Genomic DNA, 16705 nt, shown 5'->3' with positions numbered 1-16705 from the left:
GTAATACAATGAAAAGTCTATAATGCGCCACCCCTATTTATTTGGATTCTTTTTTTTTTGGGTAAGTGGAGAAGGCCCCCTAACCGATTTTCATTAATAATAGATAAGAATAAAAACAATGCATTATTTTACAACTCTATGGTAGGACAATTGCGTAAAGTCATGAAATAACATCGTGGAAATAAAATTTGATGCCGATAGCACCTCACAGTAGCATCAGAGCTAGAAGATGCTCTCTTAGCAAGGGCAGCAGCTACTATATTCATCTCGTGAAAGATATTGAAATGGACCACATGTGGGCAGAAAGCGTGCTCCGACAATTGGCTACGACCGTCTGTAATTTTCAAGGGGCACGAAAGCGATCTTGGATGACATTTACCACCAAAGACGAATCACTTTCTTTCTGGAGGGGAAAACAACGTTCATGTATAGCGAGTTGGATACCATCTTCAAGAGCCAAGAATTCTGTTTGATTATTAGAAGAAATACCAAAGGGCTTCACAAATGCAGCAATAAAACCTCTAATACTATCTTTGATAACACCCTAACCCCAGGTTCTGTATTGAGGCGTCGTCTATATTCAACTTGCAATTCTGGTCGTTAGGAAATGACCATGCTATTTGAATAAAAGATCTGGATTTTTTATGGCGCCAGGTGATCTTAAAATTTTCAATAATTGCCCATATTCGACAATAATTTTCAATAATTGCCCATATTCGACAAATGATATGTCTATTTTTTGACATGAGCTAACTCCTTCACATGTGAACAGATACGCTTGACAACTTGTTCCCTTGTTGTAGATCTTGATTGAAAATTTTTCATATTTTTTTCATCCCATAAAAACTAAATTGTTGTGAAGAAGGTAGATATCCAAAAAATAATGTGTAAATTTTTATATTTTTTTTAAGCCCAAATCGAACGGATCCGCATGATCCACCAACTCGGACTGCCGATCCCAACTAGTTTTGTGGACGGGCGACATGGGTAACCGATCTATGTTGTTAAATACGGGCCTAATAGAATAGTCTTGTTCCCGATATCAGTTTCCAACCTTGATCCCTGTTTTTCCTTATTCCCGGTATCAAATAAAAAATCTACTTACAGCATTGAGTCATCAAATAGTCAAGAATTTGGGGACTGATATTTCGTCCTAGCTGCTTCCCCTGTTTGTTTCATCACAAAAGCAGACCCCAATGAGAGCAGAATTTCTGCAAATTTGGCGTTCCATGAGAAAGCAGGCTCATGCCTTGCTAGGTATGGATGCGATTTCTCAAAAATCTGTCTCCCAAAAGAGAAATTTCCCATAAACCAGTACACCTTGATGGCAGGTTTGGTTCATGTCAAAATATTTTAAGCCTAAAATATTCTCTTATGCAGTTAGGTGTAAAAATATTTTTACACCACTCTAAAATAGTGTAAAAAGGTTTATTGAAATTAATTGATGTGAAAATATTTTCACATCTAGCCACATAAAAAATATTTTTGTGTGAAAATATTTTCACTTTCACGAGAACCAAACGTTCCTTGAGTGATTCGGGCCATGGGACCAAATAAACAATTTGTTCCCATCAGACTACAAAGTCCATTTCCAACTTTCTATTAAAAAAAGCACCCCAGAAACGAACTAATGTCCTCTTTAGAGGGTGAACAACGGACCAATGTAGTGGGCCCATGGTGTTTACCCGGACTCACCAAAGCCAGTCACGTCACCGTTGTCTACCACGTCATCAGATGGTAACCACCATGGTTAGACTTAGCGTGGGTTAGGGTTAAGTTCTGGTCAAGGGCAAAGCAGGTATTAAAAGTGTTTAGGAGGCCCAATCAGTAAACGAGGACCCACGCCTCTGCTCTATTTCTTGAGAGCCCATCACCTCTCATCAATTTTATCGCGGAGACACCAAGCCCATGTTTCCGCTTCCCTCTTTTTACAGAGAACCACTGCTACCTCTGCCATGATTCTCCATATTTGTATTTTAAATGCTCCATTTCTGCAATTTCTTTCCATTTTCGTAGCTTGAAGGCTCCATTTCTGGATTCTTCTAGTTTCGAGAATCGCTGATTGCTTCTTGGATTGGAGCTCAAAAGCCATTGAAATCGCCGATTTGATGCTATATATGCTGCCTTTTTTCTTATTAAGAGCTTGAAGCCTCAGGGAATGACGATTATTTCGTGCTTTGGAGCTTAAGGGGACGGAAAATCGACTGTTTGAGTAAGAGGAAAACTGCTATTTCTGTAATATTCTTCCTTATATATATATATATATATACAGCTTAGTGCTTGAGGAATTGACGATTTATTCGCGTAATAAATCTTTAAATACGAGTAATTGCCGATTTGTCCTTTTATAGAGGGAAAGAACCTGGAAATCTCCGCCGCTTTCTCTGTACTATAGTTCTAAATATAGTTTGAAGACACGGAAAAATCGCCGATTCGTTTGTGTAAGCCTTTTTAAGTGGACGAGGATAAGAGGCCGAGTAAGTTAATTTTTACTGCCTGCCAGTGCTTCAAAAAGGCAAAGCTCTTATGAATCAGAAGAATTTGGTGTTTGGATAAGTATCCAAGCTGTAGAGCTTCAGTTTCTTATTATAATCTTCAGATTAGGGCAAAAAATCAATCCTAAGGCAGTGATTTTTGTTTGATATATGTCCAAATAGGTCATCTTCTAAAGATTTTGTTTAAAGTGGGCTTAATCCCCGAATCTCACCATGGCTTCCGGGAAATCTTTGTAAATGATCGGCCATTTTTACCATAAAGGATCAGGAATCCATTAAACAGCCATCGGTTCCCTCTAAGAAGCTCTGGTTTTTGCCATTTGTTCACAGAAGCCCTAATTTTTTAGTTCAAGAGCAGAGAAAATGGGGAATTGTCAAGCCGCTGAAGCTGCAACAGTAGTTATAGAACATCCTGATGGTAAAATACAGAGGATTTATTGGTCAGTGAGTGCTAATGAGATCATGACTTTGAATCCTGGCCATTACGTTGCAGCGATCACGGTTTCCCCTACTGCTAAGTCAGAGAATGGGGCTCCTCTGAGGCAGCTGAAGCTTCTGAGACCTGATGATACCATGCATATCGGCCATGTTTATCGCCTCATCAGCTTCGAAGGTGTGGAAATGAGATTCTGATGATTTCTTCTTTGGTTTTCTTTCGCCTTTACTGATTATAGGTTTCCTTTTTCTCATTTCAATAGTGTTTATTCGTTTTTCTTCATGTTTCTTCGTCTGATTCATCTCTATTTTATACTTTCGACTATCATTTTTATCATCATCTTCATGATGCGTTCTGTGTATATAATGCAGAGGTTTTATCTTTAATTGTAAAATTTGAGTATTTATTTCGTGTGTACTTTGTGTGAGACTTTAAGCAAACATTGGAATTGCTTTGCAGAGGTTTTGAAAGAGTTTTCGGGGAAGAAGTACGCGAGGCTTAGCAGGCTGCTATCACTGCAAAAGAAGCCCAGATCGAACGGTGGAGGTGAAAGGAGGGAGACCTCTTCCAGGTCCGATTCTGAAAAATTACCAAAGGTAACTCTCTCTCTCTAAGTTCGGTAAATATCTCTCTCTCTCTCTGTTAGTTCGGTAAATCTCTCTCTCTCTCTAAGTTCGGTAAATCACTCTCCCTCTCTATAATTTGTTCTGTCGTGCTTTCGTTGAAATGTGCAAATTTTCTAAATGCACTGTTTTCTCCAGAAGTTTACATTTGAAGCCGTATCTGTGGTTTTGACTCAAAATTTCTGTGTGATCTTGTTTTAATATATTCATGAAAAGTTCATGAAAAATATTATAAATTCGTGAGAGGGTAGCCTAGCAATTTTGGTTGAGTTTGAATTTTGAAAGGTTTTGATGTCTTTTGAGATGTGCAATGGCGAAATGCATAAAGGGAATCTTTCATGTGGGGAAACCCCAAAGCCGTGTTCTGAGCCCTCTGCAAAAGACGCTCCACGAGCCCTTCTCCCCTGTCATAAATTTTTCCTTCTGTCAGAAATTTTTCTTCTCTGCGTCTTCTTTTTTTTTTTTTTGGAAAATAGTTTGATAGGGCTGCAGCCCTATCAAAATAAATAAAGCCTCGCCGGATGGACTCAAGGAAAATTGTAATTCAAGCATCGAATAAACTTTACATCAATCATCTCAACTTGAACATTAGGGTTGTGAAAAAATTTAGGATTTCAAACTCTAAAAAATGGTGTATAGTACAAATTATCTAGATCTTCTATTTCTCCCTAAAAAATAAGGTGTTCAAAGATCCATAAGATTTGTATGATTCTTTTGAGTTTTATTTTTTATTATTGGTAGTGGAAATTAATTTTAGACCCATGTGGCTGAAAGTGCTTTCCAAACAAGGACTTAAGGTGCGCATTTCTTTGTTTCTACATACCCTGTGCCTTATAGAAACTTCATCTAAAAAAAGTTTATATAAGGTTGTAACCATATAGATGTACGGTGCACCATCCCGTGGAGGGCGTTGAGGTGTTGGAGATCCTCTGAGTGATAAGTGATCATCATGACATCTAGATGAATGGACATGGAAAAAAAAAAAATTTTCAGTCCGAAAAATTATGCATCTAATAAGTTATTTGGACGGTCAATTTTTGAGATTTTTAAGCATTTCTTGATTTGTGCGATCTGTACAATTTTTGAAATTTTAAATTTTATATGAAAAGGGATTTTGGAGCCATATTAGGGTTTTCCACGCTGAAAGGATATTCTAAATAAATTTTATAGGTGCGCCGTATATCTAAATAAATTTTATACGTGCACCATATTTTCTGGGATAAAACCAGCTTTTTTTTCATTAAATTTATAATGGGAAAAGTTTATATAGAGCCGAAGCTCTAAACAATCAAATTAGAGCCTATTTCAAAAATTTCATTAGAAGAGGTCATTTTGATATCCAAATATCCTCAAATTGGTCATCTCAACATCATGGACATGATAAAAAAGGATTTCAAGTTTTGGAAATAATGTATTTTGTAATGCATTTTTGGACGGTCAATTTTTAAGATTTTCAAGTTTTCATAAATATGTCAATCTACACTATTTTTTAAGTTTTAAACTTTATAAATAAAAATCAAAATACATTTTAAGGCAATCACAAAGATTTCTGGTATTGAAATCGCATATTTGGACTCCATTTGAAAGTATGCTCTAATTTGGTTGTCTAGAGCCTAGGCTCTATACAAACGGCACCCATATATAATAAACAAAGGATAAAATGAGTCCTGGAGTTGGAAGTTCCGAATATGGGTTGTTGGCTCTAGCCTTCTTTTCTCAATGCCAAGTATGAATGATCCTTTTGGAGTTTAATAGCAGAGCTGCTCTCTATAGAGACGGATATCCGTCATTTTCCAGGTTTCTATATCATTCTCTGTCAGATTCATCGTCATTAATTCTCTCTGTCCGTTTTAGGTAGCTCCTTTTTGGATTGGGTGATGTTCGTAAGGCATTTCTATAATGTAGAAGTAATGTGCACCTCTAAAATTTGATTGGAGATGTGTTTTTGGTGTAGAAACCATATGATGGTTTGAAAATCTATCTTCTTCCTTAGCTATGAAATTTAAAAGGATGAGGTTTCTATAAGACCTATGCTTTATGAAAGGAAAATAAAGCCTCACCTCAAATCCTAGTTCAAAAAGTAAGAAAGTACTTTCAGTAAAAAAAAAAAAAAAAAATTTTCATGATGGCTCTAAAATTGATTTTCAACACCAACAATAAAATTTTAAATTAAAAACATGATATAGATCTTGCATATGTGTAAACATTTATTTTTAGGGCGAAATGAATGGTCTTGATACTTTGTTATAGTATATACTATTTTCAGAATTTGAAATCTTTTTTTTTTTTACAACCATAATGATCAAAGTCCATATCAATGTAAAGGTTTTTCAATGCTTGAAATTGTAATTTTGGATGAGTTGTGAAGTGAGGCTTTCCTTGTTTTGCAGCTCTATCAAACCATTTTCCAATTTAAAATTTTTAAACATTACAAATAACATAAATTCATAAACACTTGAAATAGATGGTTCAATTAATTTGTCACATGATGAACCATTCATAGGACTTGAGTTTTTTTTTTTTTTTATATTTACACATCTAAGGTTGAGATGATCAATTGGAGGGCTTTCCAACGTGGGAACACTCCCTTCTAGAAGACTTGAGATGTGCACCTTACTTCAATAGCAACCTTATATGGAATGACCTTTTACCTTTACAATTTGAGAGAGAGCCATTTTTACGGGCTAGTAAATTATAATACTGGGACTTTTGGATCTTTGGATTTTTCAATCTTGGCAAAAGTCAATCTTGGAATTGAGATTTCTTGAAAATGTCAATTTCTTGTTTGGATAGCGTACGATAGAAATCAACAAGATGGAAATTCCCTGTTTGGATTGTATTGTCTGAATGTCTCTTTTTTGGAAATGCAAGTTCTCTCTATCTCACTCTAAAAATTTTGAGATAGTTGTTCTCTAAAATATTAATACACTCTTTTAAAAACCTAAAATTTGAAATAATTTCTCTCTAAAAATTTTGAGATAGTTTCTCTCTCTAAAATTTTTATACTCTTTCACTCCTTAAAATTTGATATAGTTTCTTTCTCTAAAATTTTGAGATACTCTCTATCTAAAACTTAAAAATTTGAAATGGTTTCTCCATAAAATATTTGAGATAGTTTCTCTTTCTAAACAATTGTAGATAGTTTCTCTGTCTAAACAATTTCAAACAATTTCAAGTAGTTTCTTTCTTTAAAATATGATATAGTTTCATTCTCTGAATTTTCAAAGTACTTTCTCTATCTAAAACTTAAAATTTGAGATAGTTTTTTTCTAAAAATTTTAAGATAGTTTTTTTCACTAAGAAATTTTAGGTACTTTCTCACTCTAAAATTAGATATAGTTACTCTTTTTAAAATTTTAAGATGTTTTCTTTCTCTAAAACTTAAAATTTGAAGATAGTTTTCTATTTAAAATTTTTCAAATAGTTTCTCTCTAAAAATTTTAGGTACTTTCTCTATCTAAAATTTGATATAGTTTCTCTCTCTAAAATTTTTAAGATATTTTATTTCTCTAAAATTTAAAATTTGAGATAGTTTCTCTCTCTAAAATTTTCAAACAGTTTCTCTCTAAAATTTTAATATACTTTTTCTCTTTAAAACTTAAAATTTGAGATACTTTTTCTATCTAATTTTTCTTAAATAGTTTCTCTTTAAATATTTCAAGTACTTTTTCTATATAAAATTTGATATAGTTTCTCTCGTTAAAGCTTTAGGATATTTTCTCTATAGGATATTTTTTCTATTTAAAACTTAAAATTTGAGATAGTTTCTCTCTTTACAAATTTTTTGGTAGTTTTTCTATCTAAAATTTGGTATAATTTCTAATCTTTAAAATTTTAATATGCTCTATCTCTAAAACTTAAAATTTGTGATAATTTCTCCTTAAAAAATTTTAAGTAGTTCATTTCTTTAAGTTTTCAAATAGTCTCTCTACAATTTTAATATGGTCAACCTAAAACTTTAAGTTCGAGATAGTTTTTCTTTCTAAAAATTTCATATATTTTCTCAAAAAAAAATTTTGTATCTTTTTTTTATCTATAATTTGATACAGTTTCCCTATCTAAAATTTTAATAATATGTTTTCTCTGTTAAAAATTTGATATAGTTTCTCTTGTCAAAATTTTAATAGTTTTTTTATATTCTTCAGCAGCAAAAATAGGTCATTTCTATTGAATATCAATTCTATCTATTTTGATGGATTTGAGATTTCTAAAATTTTGGCTTAAATGAGCGTTCAAAATTCCCAAAAAAAATCTCAATTCAATAAAAATATATCTTTTTTTTAAAAAAAACGACTTCCAAAAATCTGAATCCATATAGCCAGACGAGAGGGATATTTTCCTTTCCCCAAGCTTTCAGAATATCTGACCTTTAATATCTTCGGTAACTTGATGGACTAGATAATGTCTAGCCTTTTCCTATCATAGATTTAATTTCATGGTGCAGGAGCTGTACTCTCCATATCTATTTCTTTCCAATAAAGATTCATATATTTATTATAGGCTTTGCTTTTAAGAAACGCAAGATCCATTATCAGGTTATTAAATGCTTTTACACAGAGAACTGAGAGTAAACATTTTCTGAGAAGCTTTGCTTATGTCATATTTTCATCTTCTATTCCTGAAACTCCTGCTGTGTGATTATGAAAACACGTGGGCCGTGGCACCTTGGGATCTGAGTGAAAGCATGAGTCCTCCTCGAACACTCAACACGTTTTCCTTTGCGACCCAAAGTCGTAGTGCTCACTCGCCAACCTTGACCACCTGGCGGCCACATTTACACAACATTTTAAACTTATAGCTCTCAACTTCCAACTACCAAACGTTTACCAAACGTCGGATGGTTTTGGGGATTGTGGAAAGTAACGTTTAATGTATGCCAATGCTTTCAATTATGTTTAAATTATTCAATCCCTTTTTAAGAATGTAATTAAAGTTTTGTTCATGATAACAATCGTTAATCCTTTCTTAAAGCAACGGATATTGAGATAGAGAGAGATGAGATCCTTGGCCCTAGTTGGTTTAAGCCCGTTTAGGGTCTTAATCGTTTTAGAGGTGGAGAGAGAGGGGCATGGGCTCTTTGTTCAACGTTGGGTTATTTTTCTAAGATAAGAGATTAACTATTTATCACACATTTTTCATTGAATTTCAAAAGACTCATCGAAACGAAATATATGTGATTGTAAGTTTTAATAATCTTTTTTATAGATTTTGAATTATGAAAATTTTTGATAAAATTTTATATTGGCGTATCACAACCCACCACCTTTAATCTGGTTTGGAGCAAGTTAAAAGAAAGTTTAAGATCCTCACTCTTTTTAGATCATGTAATAGTTGAAAAAGATTAAGATCCTCACTTTTTTTAGACCATGTAATAGTTGAAAAAGGAGTAAAATGTTAAATTAACTGTTAGATTGTTTAAAAGTACTATTTATTTTAATCAATTTTCCTATAATATTTTGCTATATATATGTATATATATAGAGAGAGAGTATACATGTACGTATATGGAGATGGTTTCCTTGAATTTGCTTGTATAGCTTGTATTACCGGGTTTCGACATTTAAGAGAGAGAGAAAGGAGATATTTAACTTTTAAATACTACGTTTGTGCATTTTAGAGAGAGAGAGAGAGAGAGAGAGGAGATGTAACTAGTTGCGTAACCTATTTTGGTGCAGCCGGAGAGAGACGTGCATAAGAGCGGTACCCGTGTGGCGAGGCACGGCCAATGGCGCCCTGCTTTACAAAGCATTGCCGAGGTTGGACGCTAAGCTCCCATTTCCAATCACATAGAAAAATAAAAACCGCATCCTTTCTATCTTCTTCCTTCCCTCCCTACATTTGGACAACACTCTCCCTCTTTACTTTAATCGCACACTCTATACCTTTGATATATATTCCTGTTTGGTGATTGCAAGTACTAAAAAAACGTATTGTACCTTTGCACCAACGTGTTTGTTTGTCGTGATTTTGGCTGCGCTTTTGGCCTTCACGTGTGATTCAAAAGTGGACTGCGTTTTTAGTGAGTTGAGAGACAAATAGCCCATAATGCCCTCTCTCTAGAAAAAGATATCAAAATGCTTTCTCTCTCTATTATAATATAGTCGCCACGCTTTTCCTCTGTCTCTCTCTAAAGAGACGTTTGGCGCAGAAAGTGGGGCTTCCACTATCTTTGTCAGCGCCCAACACGCTATGAGGTGGGTTAGTGAACTCAGTGCCTTCGCTTTGTTTTTAAATTGTTATTCCAATCAATTATTTGGATTTAATTAACTAAATTATTGGTTAGGTTTGACGTAATTGGTTGGTCTAGGTTGTGATTACATAACTTTCTAGAGGACATGCATAACCGACGTGTTCCTTGCTTTCTATCGCTGGGTACGCAACACGTGTTACAAGTCAAACCAGGTGATTTGGATTGGAGCCGGTCAATCTGAATTAGAAATCAATTGGGGTGATCCAAATCCTATAAAATTAAGAATCGGCTGGTTCCCTTTATTATATGAACTACCCAATTCTGATCGATTTGTATCGATTCTCTGACAAACTGACGAAATGCTATGAATTGGCTCCTCATTGTTTTTTTTTTTTTAAATCACTTAACCAATTTGGTTTCAATTGATTCTTTGATAGAATTGACGAGTTCTATTAGAGAACAACGACGGGTATTTTGGCAAAATCGACCAGTTTTGTCAAATAACCAACCAATTTTGATGCCACTTAATTTTAAATTTTTTTTTTGATAGTCAATTGGGATCACGAATTTCTCGAACAGATCAGAATCTAAATGGGCAATCTAGGTTATCAATCCGGGCAAATATTTCAAAATAAATAATTAAAAGAAATAATTTTTTTCAATAAAACATATGGTCACTTAAAACGAAGTTTTCCTATTGTGCTCGGAATAATTTTTTTTTTTAGTTTAGGATGCATGCCTTGCATTTCTGGCATTGTATGAGATTGATGCTTTATATAATTGTTTATATTTTAAAGGATGCATGATAATAAACTAACCCTTACCCTTCTTTATATAATTGTTTATATATATGAGAAAAAATTCCTGTCAGCCCATAGGTTCGTTGAATCTAGATCGATCCAATGATCACAATTGTATTTCATAATAGAATTTTAATTTTTTTTATAAATCCAAATTATTTGATATTTGAAGCGTTTATTAATCAAGAATGGTTGAATTTAATAAAAATAACAAAAAAATAATTTGTATAATTTAAATTGATTAAAATACCCTTAAAAAATTATGAGGGTATTTTGGTTAATTTTTTTTATATGAATTATTTTTTTAATATTTTTATTAGGAGCATCTTTATGAGAAGAGTTTATCCTCCAAATTTCATGTTATTTGAATTTGTATAAAAAAATATTAAAATTATATTACCGATATATTTTAGGCTTACACTGTTCTATGAGTTCACCCTAACATCTTATATATATATATATATATATATATATATATATATATATATATATATATATATATATATATATATATATATATATATATATATATATATATATATATGAAAAGTCTTCCCTATGCCTTTAGGCGAAAATGAATAATAATTTTGCTTATCCTCGTCACCATCCAAAATCCATCGCACAGTCACGATTGTCCAGCAGTGTTTCAATTTTTTTTTTTTTTTATAAAACGCAATGAATTGAAATTTTGAGCGTGTGTGCATCATAGTGAGGCGCACTTTAAAAAAAAAAAAAAAATCGTAAAAATAGATTGACCAAATACTTTTGAAACTTTTTGGGGTATTTTGGTTAATGTTTTCATGTAAAATATTTTTTTGATATTTTTCGTAGATTTGTCTATTTGATGAACACAGGTTTCAAATTTCAGTTCATTTCGATTTGTAAAAAAAAAAAAAAAAAATTAAATACTACCTGACAATCGTGATCGTGCGATGAATTTTGGACGATGATAAAGGTCGGCCAAATCACTGTTTATTTTTGCTTATAGGCATTTTGTAGTATCTTCTATATATATATATATATATATATATATGGGAAAAGATGAGATTAGCCCTTTAGCTCCTATGAACATATGAGCCCAACGGCCTAGATTAAATCTGTGCGGATCTGACGATCACGGATGTCTGGTAGTGCTTGAATTTTATTTATTTTTATACAGATCCAAATCACTTGACATTTTAGGTGTATATTCTTCTCATCAAGGCGCACCTAATAAAAATATAAAAAAAATTATATGAGAGAAACAAAATGACCAAAATACCCCTCAAAACATTTCTGGGGTATTTTAGTTAATTTTTTCATGTAAAATATTTTTTTGATATTTTAATATTTACCTATTTTTGATGAACATTCACTTAAAATTTCAAGTGATTTGGATTTGTAGAAAAAAAACTTAATTCAAACACTACCAGACATTCGTGATCGTCAGATCGGTCTAGATTCAATCTGGAATGTGGAGCTCATATATTCATATGACCTAGTGGGCTAATCCCATTTTTTCCCATATATATATATATATATATATATATATATATATATATATATATATATATATATATATATATATATATATATATATATATATATATATATATATATATATATATATATATATATATATATATATATATATATGTATGAGATTAAGAGATTAGGAATCCTTACTAAACAGAAAACTTTTCGTAGATGTTACATATATATCATAAGAGTAATGATCCTATGAGACCCTCCCACACCCATGTGTATAGGACCCCAAAGGATCACCATTAATTTGGCACAGATCTTTAGAAATATGCGATATAGTAAAGTAAGGAATGAGACTCCAAGGATTACTGCTTGGCTTAATCCTTTTACCATGATAAATGGTGTATCAAGGCATTGATGATTATTACAAACAGAAGCATTAGATAATTTATACTTGATAAATAATCTACTTTCATCTGCTGTATTTAATATTTGAGTAGTTTTATCAAAATATTTGGAAGGTACTAACCCTTCATTGATACAATTCAAGTCGGCGCCTGAGTCTATTAAGGCTGATGTTTCAAAACTATAATCTTTTGCAACTATAATTTTGACTTGGACAAACCATTTTTGAATTACTATTTTGTCTATTAAATTGACAGAGGGAATTGTTATTATATGTGGTTTGGCTTCTGAAGTTTCTGGAATATCTGATGGTGGATCTGGTTCATATGTCATAAGTTGATCGAATTCTATTTCATCAGTATCAGTATCTTATTGAGATAGTTGTAATTCTAAAGATTTAATCCTATTTTTTAATTGGAGTACTTCATTTTTTATTTCTTTAATTTCTCTTTTGAGATCTGAAATTGTAGGCTCTTTTTGAGAAGTATGTTATTCACTTACTCTCTTCAATATTGAAGCAAAATTGTATTCATCCGGAGATTTATTGATGCGAGGTGTTTTTGCTTTATTTTTTGTTATAGAAATAAATTGAGTAATGGCAGATCTTTTTTCATTTGGATCTGTAATTTTAATACTGAAAGCAGTCATCCCATCCAAGGATGAACCACCACATCCACAATCAATATAAGAAACAAGAATTGATTCCTCATATTGTGGAACAAAATAATTATACAAATTTATATATGCAATCTTTAGGTAAACAGGCAGAACGAATAGAAAGACTTGTTTCAAAGGAACAACCTTCTGCTACACCTATCCCTAAAGCAGTTATGTTCAAACCACCTCCAGAGTTAAATAAAAATAAATTCCATATTGGTGATAACAATAAATCCTTAATGGATCAATTGATAGCAAAATTATCCCAATTAGAAATCAAAGGAATATCTTCTCCCAAGATAAATATTCCTCCATCCATTACTAGTTCAACACCTGAATCTTCTGATAAAGGAAAAGCAAAGTTACCTGAGCATGAAACAATGATGCTCCCAGAAGAACCAATTATAAAAGATACTATCTAAAATCAAGAGAATGCATTTATGGATACCACTTCCATAGATCTCAATAGAATAGCCTATGGAAAGAATTGGAAACCAATAACAGCTTTACCATATCACAAGAGACCTACACCTGTTGATATACAAATGGAAGAAGAAGCTATACAACAAGTAGTATCCTATTCAGGAAGATCAATAGTAAACTGGACAATAGATGGATTATCTGAATTAAAAATATTAGATGTCATGAGACACATGACAATGTTTGCCTCTGCAAATAAAATGGCAGGCAACCCAAATCAAGAGGTTGCAAAAGCAATAATAAATGGATTTACTGGCTGGTTAAGAGGTTGGTGGGATTTCTATGTAGATGATGAAACCAAGAATAGAATCCTCACAAATACTAGACAATGGACGCCCAGAAATGAACAAAACCAAGAAATTATATATACTGAAAGTGATGCAGTAAATACATTAATATATACCATTACTTTACACTTTATAGGCAGTACAGCTTTATTAGCAGTAAGATCGGAAGATCTGCTTTCAAATCTACGCTGTCCTACCCTATCGCATTATAAATGGTATAAGGATGTATTTTTCTCAAGATTATTAATAAGAGAAGATTGCCAGTTAGACCACTGGAAAGAAAAATTTATAGCTGGTCTACCATATTTATTCGCAGAAAAAGTCAAAGAAAGACTGCGAAAGAAACATAATGGAATCATAATATATTCCTCATATACAATTGGAGAATTATCAGCAGAAATATGTGCTGAGGGTTTAGCCTTATGCACATATATGAAACTCAAAAGGCAATTAGATAAACAAAGAATCACTAAGCGTAAAGAACTTGGTGACTTTTGTGAACAATTTGGGTATTATCTTGATAGAAAAAATATGCTTGAACAATTATATAAGAAAAAGAAAAAATATAAAAGGGAAAAATATAAATCCAAAAATAAAGATAAGAAAAAATATTATAAAAAGTCTAAAAGAAAACTAATCAATAAATTTTCTCCCAATACAAAAGGAAAGAGAAAACTACCAGTATGTTATAAGTGTGGTAAAATAGGACACTATAAACATCAATGTAAATTAAAAAAGAAAATAGATTCATTACATTTAGATGAAACAATAAAATCAAAATTATATAATATCATCAATTATGATTCTACTTCTTCGACCTCTACTGATTCCCATATAGACCATATTCAGGATGATGTTCTTATTTGGACAGAATCCTCTAATTCCTCCAATACTTCTGATACAGAATCATCCAGTTCAATAAAAGATAATGATTGTAGTTGTCCAATACCTACACATAATGTACATACACTTACCCAAGAAGATAATTAATGAAATGAGATTATTCAATATTAGTTGATACCACTGCTGACTATTCCTATATCCCCAGACTTGGAAAAACTATCTCTGTCAAGTGGTGGGACATATTCAATATGGACCCTACAACACTCACACCTAAAAGAATACCTCAGAAAACCCCTGAAAAACAACCAAGCCAGAATACAACTAATACTTCTTTTGATTTCCCAACTTATCTCAGAAATATGCTCCAGTCAAACCCCAATGCCTCAAAAGAGACATTAGAAAAACAATGAGAGAAATATTTGCTGAAGCTGGGAAAAAACGAGTTTCCTCTGAAGAGACCGTACAATCATCTCCTCTACACACCAACCAATATCTCAATCTCCCCATAGAAAATCCAGATGAAGAAACTGATCCAGACGAAGATGACTCGGACAAATTCAGTCAGAGAACCTGAAGGATATTCCATAAAGAATCAAAATAATTGATAAAGATTCCAATATCTCTCACCACACACTTGATGACTGTACCAACAATAATCATCCAGAAACTCCACCGACGTTGTCACCATCATCACCGACAAAAAGCATCATAAACAGTGATCACCGACAGCATCACCGACAAAAAGCATCATGAACAATGATCACCGACATATACGACAGAATGTCACTGTAGCCACTTGGCTTTCGCTGTAGCCACTTCTTTTACTTTTTGGCTTTTCACTGTAGCCACTTCTTTTTCTTTTAGCTTTATTCCTTTTTGGTCTTATCACTCCTTTTCCTTTTTTGTCCGTTTCTCTTTGAAGTCCCATCTCTTTTATTTCGTTTGTCTTCTTCCTTTGATTCCTTGCTTCCTCGAGAAGCAACCTCTATTATAAAAGAGGCCTCCCCCCTCAGTTGGATGCAGGGTCGCAGCTTCTCCCTCTCGTTCCTCTGCTCTTCTCCCCTCTCTCACAAAGCTTCTCCCCGCTTCTCAGAGCTCTTACCTGCTCTCACTCTCTTAATTCTTCTCTGCTGCTTTTTATCCCTCGAAGATACAACAATAGCCGAAGCTATCCTGACCTTCATAGCTTCCTATAAATCTCAATTACCAGGTTCCATCTCTTCTCTCTCTATACTTAAATGTGTAACTGCAATCTTATCTCTCTTCCCTCATATTGCCCGCATCACTGGAAGTTATTTTCCAGTTACTGTATATGCACCCAGTAAGTCGTTCTGATTTTTACTTCCTGTTTTCTGTCTCCTGCTTTCTGTTTTCTACTTCCTGTTTTCTGTTTTCTATTTTTTGTTTTTTGTTTTCTGCTTTCTGTAATCTGTAAACGTTTGTTAATAGTTTGTAATAGTGTGCTACATAGTGCTACAATAGTTTGTAATAGTGTGCTACATAGTGCTACAATAGTTTGTAATAGTGTGCTGCAAGTTGTTTGTAATAAAGTTTGATATAAATTGTACGATGCAATTTAAAATACTATTTAGCATAAAAATTAGAGATTTTACTTATGCTCAATGGTTAGTTATAGACATATCTGTTATCCCTCTTATTTGCTTAATCTTGTTCCTTCTTAATTACTATAAAAGTCTGCAAGAATTAATTAAATATAATAGCCTCATATTTACATATCTACTCTAAATTCAATTATCACCTTAACCAATACGATAAATAGGATCAGACTGTAGATCCTGGGCGTTTGTGGTATCAGAGCCATACAGTAAAAACTGTGCAAACAGTAAAATCTGTTTATACAGTACATGAACAGTAAACTATACACTGTCCCAATAATTCACTAGTTCTGTTAGAGTACAAGTTATACTATTACTAAGGAAACCTAGTTAAATTTACCACTAAGAAAGTTGGTTCGAGAGTTAAGACAAGAGACGTAAGAAATCTATTGCAAAGTACCGCCAAGGC

At 32.8% G+C, this 16705-nt stretch overlaps 1 protein-coding gene and 1 long non-coding RNA gene across 3 annotated transcripts in view; both read left to right on the top strand.

The window, feature by feature from the left end:
* Positions 1 to 1888: 1888 nt before the first annotated feature.
* Positions 1889 to 9501, top strand: LOC18446971 (uncharacterized). The gene is made up of 3 exons (XM_006857073.4): positions 1889 to 3108; positions 3391 to 3527; positions 9230 to 9501. Exons 1-3 carry the CDS (start codon positions 2859 to 2861, stop codon positions 9320 to 9322), a joined length of 480 nt encoding a protein of 159 aa, XP_006857135.1. The 5' UTR covers positions 1889 to 2858; the 3' UTR covers positions 9323 to 9501.
* A 2680-nt stretch (positions 9502 to 12181) lies between these two features.
* Positions 12182 to 16705, top strand: part of LOC148779588 (uncharacterized) — a 19526-nt gene continuing 15002 nt past the window's right edge. Inside the window, exon 1 of one of the 2 annotated variants that reach the window (XR_016045844.1) lies at positions 12182 to 15890. This is a non-coding gene — a long non-coding RNA (uncharacterized LOC148779588). Of the gene's footprint in view, positions 16002 to 16705 lie in introns of both variants that reach the window. The other variant, XR_016045843.1, reaches the window with a different exon arrangement.

This window comes from Amborella trichopoda, chromosome 12 (genome assembly GCF_054954075.1).
Source record: "Amborella trichopoda isolate Santa Cruz 75 chromosome 12, AtrichopodaSantaCruz75HAP2 v2.0, whole genome shotgun sequence".
Classification (NCBI taxonomy): domain Eukaryota; kingdom Viridiplantae; phylum Streptophyta; class Magnoliopsida; order Amborellales; family Amborellaceae; genus Amborella; species Amborella trichopoda.
This window is presented reverse-complemented; position numbering and strand designations above follow the sequence as displayed.

Coding starts and splice junctions, on each gene's coding strand:
- LOC18446971 (XM_006857073.4), top strand. CDS start 2,859: ATGGGGAATTGTCAAGCCGCTGAAGCTGCAACAGTAGTTATAGAACAT. Junction 3,109..3,390: donor TCGCCTCATCAGCTTCGAAG/GTGTGGAAATGA, acceptor ATTGCTTTGCAG/AGGTTTTGAAAGAGTTTTCG. Junction 3,528..9,229: donor ATTCTGAAAAATTACCAAAG/GTAACTCTCTCT, acceptor ATTTTGGTGCAG/CCGGAGAGAGACGTGCATAA.